Genomic DNA, 6,380 nt, shown 5'->3' on the forward strand with positions numbered 1-6,380 from the left:
GATGGAATAGTACTCAGCAATTAAGAAACAAGGAAATCATGAAATTTGCAGGCAAATGGTGGGATCTAGAAATGATCATCCTGAATGAGGTAACCCAGAAGTAGAAAGACACATATGGTATATACTTAATTATAAGTGGATATTAGCCATAAAATATGGGATGAACACACTAAAATCTATAGTCCTAAAGAAGCTGAACAACAGAGAGGATGCTAAGTTTGTTTTTAGCCACAGTACTGTGACTGCAACAATACTTGGAGCTTTAGAAAAGTTTTTGTTCAAAAACAAATCTTGGGAGCTCTGGAGAAGGTTCTCTGGGATAAGAAGGCACATTGCCCTTACAGAGGATTGAAGATTGGTTCCCAGCACACACATCTGTAACACTCACTGTAACACCTATGACTCAAAAGGAACATGCACTGAAGTGAATGTTTCCATAGAATAACACAGAGATACACATAGTTAACAAATTTAAAACTCTTAAACATATTTTTTACCTCTGAATGGATATAAATTGATGTAAGATCTGCTATAAAATATTATTATATCTGAGTGGTCATTGCTTAGCATGAATTTTATGTACAAAAAAGACAGTAGCCCTACATACACATCATGATTTCTCAGGAGTTGATAATGAGTGACATTACAAGTACAGTGAGAGAATGTCATCCAGAAACCTGGCTGTGGGGATCTTCTTCCTGTCCCAGACTGCCCTAGGAATGCTGGGAAACTTGGCCTTACTTTGTTGTTTTATTTTTGCTGACTTCACTGGCGTCAGGATGAAGCCCATGGACATGATTGTCAAACATCTGACCCTGGCCAACATTGTGGTTCTCTGCAAAGGAATTCCTCAAACAATGGCTGCTTTTGGTCAGAGGTATTTTCCAGATGACATTTCATGTAAACTTATGTTTTATTTTCATAGAGTTGCCAGGGGAGCATCCCTTGGTTCCACATGCCTTTTGAGTGTCTTTCAGGCCATCACTATCAGCCCCAGTAATTCCAGCTTGGCACAGCTCAAGTTTAAAGCCCCTAGGATTATTGGTCCTTCCCTGGGCCTCTGCTGGGTCCTGTACCTACTTGTAAATAGCTTCATTATTATGACAGTGACTGACATAAGAAATAAAGGAAATCTTACTGAATTTAGACAATTTGTGTACTGTTTTGTAGTAAACATTTCCAAACTTTCCAAATTTTACATTATATATCTGATCCTATTGGTCTTCAATGATGTCGTGTATTTGGGACTTATGATAGGAGCCAGCGGCTCCATGGTGTTGATCTTGTTCAAGCATAAGCAGAGGGTCCAACATATCCACAGATCCCTGTCTACTAAGTCATTCTCTGAGACCAAAGCCACACAAAGTATTCTTACACTAATGATCAGCTTTGTGGTCCTTTATGGAAGCTCTGTGATCTTAATTTTGTATTTTCCCTTTCAGGATGTAACACATACATGGCTGGTCAATGCCAATGTGGCCATGAATGCGTGCTACCCAGCACTCTGTCCCTTTCTGCTCATCAGACACTATACTAGGGTTTTTCAGCTCTGCAGTACTTGAATATATCAAGAGCCATTTATTCTAATGTAGTCAGTCATCTGATATCCATTTGTACACACTGTTTATATTCAGCATAACCTGTTCTTATCAGATCCATAGTATATTTAAAATATCTCCCAACACCCTTTGAAATATAGTAATGAATACAGTTACATTCAATTGTTTCAATTTAGGACATTTTAGTACTAGATAAATTTATATATTGGGATATATAGGTGGTAATGATTACTATGAGTGTCTATTCAGGTCTGTATATCATTCTTTAATCTGTTGTACAGACAAAATATATTCAACACTAGTTTTCGACTGAAGGAAGAATGGAGCACCAAGTTATTTCTGAGAAAATGAACAGTTGTGGAGGATGTCCAAGAGATTAGTGACAGTGGAGCACATGTATAGTTTACTGTTTTGGGACACCGCACAGCATTTAGGGTGGCTTTGTGTTTCTTGTATACTGATGATTAATGACCAACATTGAGAAAATGCAATGTGTAAGTGGTAATGTTATTTTCTCATATTTAGATGAACATTCACATGTTACATGATTAGATAAGGAGGGAAAATATTAAAACACAGGTAACCAGATAATGTTAATTGTTTTTTCCTGTTGTGACACTGCCACAGGACATCTATGTGGCACATAGAAACAAAGTGAAGCTGGCTCTTTCTCTTAAACCAGACATAGTACCAAGAGAGGATCTGCTATTTTAACATCTTACACAGTAGGTTACCCCATGAAAGGCAGGCTATTGCCTAGGAATGAAGCTTCCCCTGTTTACCCCACTGACAAACAATTGGATTCTAAATGCTCTAACCCTGGTAAATAGTCTCTAAACCCAGAATACCTTTTCACAGAAAGAAACATGTATATTGTACAGTGAGTGCTAAATTCCTCAGTCCTGGGGTGAACAGTGCTTCTAACCTGTACTACTCCCTTGATCACTGCTGCAAGACTTGGCAGACAATTGTTCCAGCTTTTAAGCCTTTCAAAGGTCACAGCACTGATTAAACTTGATCTTATTTTCCTAATGGAACTACAGCTTGATACAAATTGCCTTAACACTTTATAAGGTCAATTCACAAAGAGTTTTATGAAGGTAATATTATCTCATACCTTTCTTAATGCTAAAGGAAACACAGGTCCATCTAACTCATTGAACTGTTCATCAAACATTGCCTCTCTCATGCCCAGTTCTGTCAGCAATGCCTTTCCTGTATTGTTTTCTATTAACTGATATTCACAACTGTCTTGCTTCTAATACTCATCAATGTACTTATATGGCTCAGACTTATTTACAGGCATTTTCTCCATGGTACAGTGTTTGTCCCAAGGAAGTGTGAGTAGTTATGTTACTCTTTCTCACTGACATGGATTTCCATTTTTTTCAAATATTAGAGTTCATACTTAGAAGGTGTTGTCTGTGGCTTATAATTTCCTTCTTGGTGTCTGCTTATTAATTTTTTTCTAATGTGTTTCAAGATTTTGTCTCCTAGAGGAGACAAATTAGCACAGGTGAGGTATATATCATTTTCCTTAAAACAACAGTGAAGTCAACACTGTAGGCTCCTTCAGTCTCTTCAAAATATAACACCCTCTCCAAGGCTATGCAACATCATAGGAGAAAAGATAATAGAAGCTGGAACATTATTTTCCAGGAACGACATGCTCATTAAACCTTTGAACTCTCAGTAGCTGCTATCACCTGCATAATGCCAGCAGATGATTGGGCCCATTATGCTATAGAAATGTTTAAATATGTGAAGAGCTTGCCATTTAGGCATGAGAATTTGAGCCTTCTTCTCCCATACCCATGTAGAAGTTGGGAGTGGTGATATGGACCTGAAATCTCAATGCTTAGGATGCAGAATGGTAAGATACCAGCCTAGGAAAATTAGTGAGTACCATTTTAAGTGAGGGGCTCTGTCTCAAAAGGTCAGATTGAAATAAACTGAGGTATATTAACTGGAAGGTTCTGGTTTGCTTGAAGACTCAGTTTTGTCATGTGATGTTTTGCTCCAAGCTGGGCATGTGAGATTTTTGAGATTTGGCTTTTGAGAGGGTATGTGATGTTATCCCGTCTCATGTGAGAGGCATGCCTTTGGCCAGCTGAAAACATCTGTCTGTGGACTCGGGAGAAGAGATCTATAGAGCCCACACACAATGAGACATTGCTGTTTGGATCAATATCACTGTGCTGATCTTCGTGCTTCGACAGTTGACTTCACAGACAGACATTCCAGAGAACTTCTCAGGGCACTCCACTAAGTCTTGTGGCTTCGCTGACTTTATGTTGCTGCTTGGTATTGGCCTTTGTACAGGACAGCTTGTATTCTAGAGACTGAATTTGTTATCCACTAATGCCCATTGACACTAATCAGCAGAAAGTAGATAAATAAGGTCTATAGCCCTTTCCCTATTAATCTCCTGTCTAAGTTCAAGGGTTTGGGAGGGAGGTAAAGGTGTTTAAGGACCCTAAATTAAGAAGGTTTTGTGAAAAATCTAAGCCTACAAGTAAGCACTTGATAACAATGTCTAACCTCCACCAATTGTGCAAAAACATAAGTGAATACACACACACACACACACACACACCTATACAAAGACTGGACCCTAAATACTCCATAATGGAGGGAGGAGGGCAATATCTGTAAATCCTCATTCCTAATGATTTACAAGACATAAGTGGAATCAATTATATCTGAAGAAGAGAAAAATGGAATGTTTTCTTCAGTGGTATAGCTACTACTAAGCTTCCCATATTCATGAAAATAAATAAAAAATAAACAAACAAATAAATTTGAATCATAGGTAGGCCTAATTGGGAAGTGAGAGGGTTGGAATTAGGGAATATAAAGCAGATAAATTAATTGTACCATATTGTGTTCAAAATAATTTTATATATGTATGAAAGTGTCATGAATTCATTAGTGTGTACACCTAGTTATTCACATTAGTGTGTAAACCTAGTACATAATAATAAAAATCTTTAAAATGTTTGGATTCTAATTTTGTGCCTTATGTCACAACAGTCTTCTTGTCACTGTAATTAATTCCTATGATGGCAAGTTCTACTGGGCAGACAGCTAAGCCTCAGCTGAGTTTCTTATCATATACACCAAGGGGGGACATTATCTAAAAGCAGGAAATAGAGTCCATGTTAGAAAAAGCCTCCCCCACCCTCCACTGACCAGGCAACCATATGAAGGCCAAGCAGCCCATCAGCTACATGTGTGAAAGGAGCCTAGGTCCAGATCATGCACGCTACTTTGGTGTCTTAGTCTCTGACAACCCTAAGGGTACTGGGTTAGTTGTCTCTGTTGGTCTTCTGATAAGGTTCCTATTCCCTCCAGGCCCTTCCATTTTTTCCCCAACATTTCCACAGGACGCCTGGAATTCTGCCCCATGCTTGGCTGCAATTCCTAGCATCTGCCCTGCTCTGATGCTGGCTGGAGCCTCCCCGGCTACAGTCAAGTTAGCTTGCTGTCTGAAAGCATAGCAGAGTATCATTATTAGTATCAGGGACTGACTTTCTACTGGGGGTTGGGTCTCATGTTGGGACAAATGTTGGTTGGATTTTCCCTCCATCTTTTTTCTTTCATTATCCCTGCACTTCTTGTAGGTAGGGAAATTTTTGGATCACAGGTTTCTTCAGTGGGTTGTTGGGTGACTGTTGTGATTAAAAATACAACTTGGACTTAGTGGTGTGTGCACTGTTGCCTGAAGGATGACATGGTTGTGCTTTATGCACATAGTCATACTGATTTAAATCCCAATGCTGTGGAACCCATAAACAGGCAGCGAGAAGAAACAATGAACTTCAAGTCAAGTTTATATCACTGTCACTAGGAAATAATTCTGTCTAAGTGTTGCATCAGTGAAACATACATCAAGACAAAAAAACCAACTGATTAAAACATAGTAACAGATTCAGGGATCAAAGATGGCAGTCAAGCGATCACTATATCTAAGGGAGAAAGGATCTGAAACTCCAAAATTGATGAACGGACGGCCAGCTGAAGCCAGAACATCGACATTGAGGCTTCCAGGGTGAGAGGGGACAGCTTGTGAGCTGAGACCATTTGGATCCAGGTCACCTGCAGACTTCTCTGGTGGGCTGAGAGTGGTGAATATTCAATTCCCCTGCACTTCCATTTATCCAGCCTCTCTCTGCCATGGAGGAAGCCCACAGTGCCCTAGCACAGAACTCCCTGCGCAGTATCTGAGACAGAGAAGGCAGGGCCATCCGTGTTCTTCAGTGGCAGCCTGCCAGCTGTACTGGTCTCCTGGGTCCTAGGTACATGAGCAGCTGAACAGGCTTCTCAGGGCTTCCCAGCCAGGGACTGTTCCAGCCACCAAGTTCTTCAGTGGTGGGTGGCCAGCTGTACATGCCACCCAGGTCCGCTGGTCCACCCAGGTCTGTGGACAGCTATAGGAGCTCCCCAGGACCTCCAAGCAGGCATCTGTACCATCAGCCTCCCAGTTCTGCTACTGTGTCTGGACTCCCCAGTGAACCGATATACCAGCCTCAAATTTCAGCAAATGCAGGATCACTGAGCTGAAGGATCTCCAACACTTGCATTTGCCCTGGCAGGCCCAAATCTGAGAGTAGAGAACAGAGGGAACCCCTGTGCTTTCTGATTAGACCTGCTAGGGAGTGAGTGTGCCTTGGAGAGAGTGCATGCAAAGCCTCAGGTCCTGGGTTCCTCTATGCTACCAAGTATCAGATCTCTCCCTCATACAGCCACACTTTAAGCAACATAGGTATTCTTGGAAAAGTGTTCTCAGTACTGAAGCCCCTGTTCTGAAGGTCTACCAGT

The 6,380-nt window shown here is 40.7% G+C and overlaps 1 protein-coding gene across 1 annotated transcript; it reads left to right on the forward strand.

Annotated features, from left to right (window-relative positions):
• Nucleotides 1-662: 662 nt before the first annotated feature.
• LOC129684123 (vomeronasal type-1 receptor 4-like) lies at nucleotides 663-1,562 on the forward strand. Its single transcript, XM_055617197.1, has one exon. The coding sequence runs from the start codon at nucleotides 663-665 to the stop codon at nucleotides 1,560-1,562; it is 900 nt and encodes a 299-aa protein (XP_055473172.1).
• The last annotated feature ends 4,818 nt before the right edge of the window (nucleotides 1,563-6,380 follow it).

The sequence above is a fragment of the Psammomys obesus genome, unplaced genomic scaffold (assembly GCF_907164565.1).
Source record: "Psammomys obesus unplaced genomic scaffold, mPsaObe1.curated_primary_1811, whole genome shotgun sequence".
In the NCBI taxonomy this organism is placed as follows: Eukaryota; Metazoa; Chordata; class Mammalia; order Rodentia; family Muridae; genus Psammomys; species Psammomys obesus.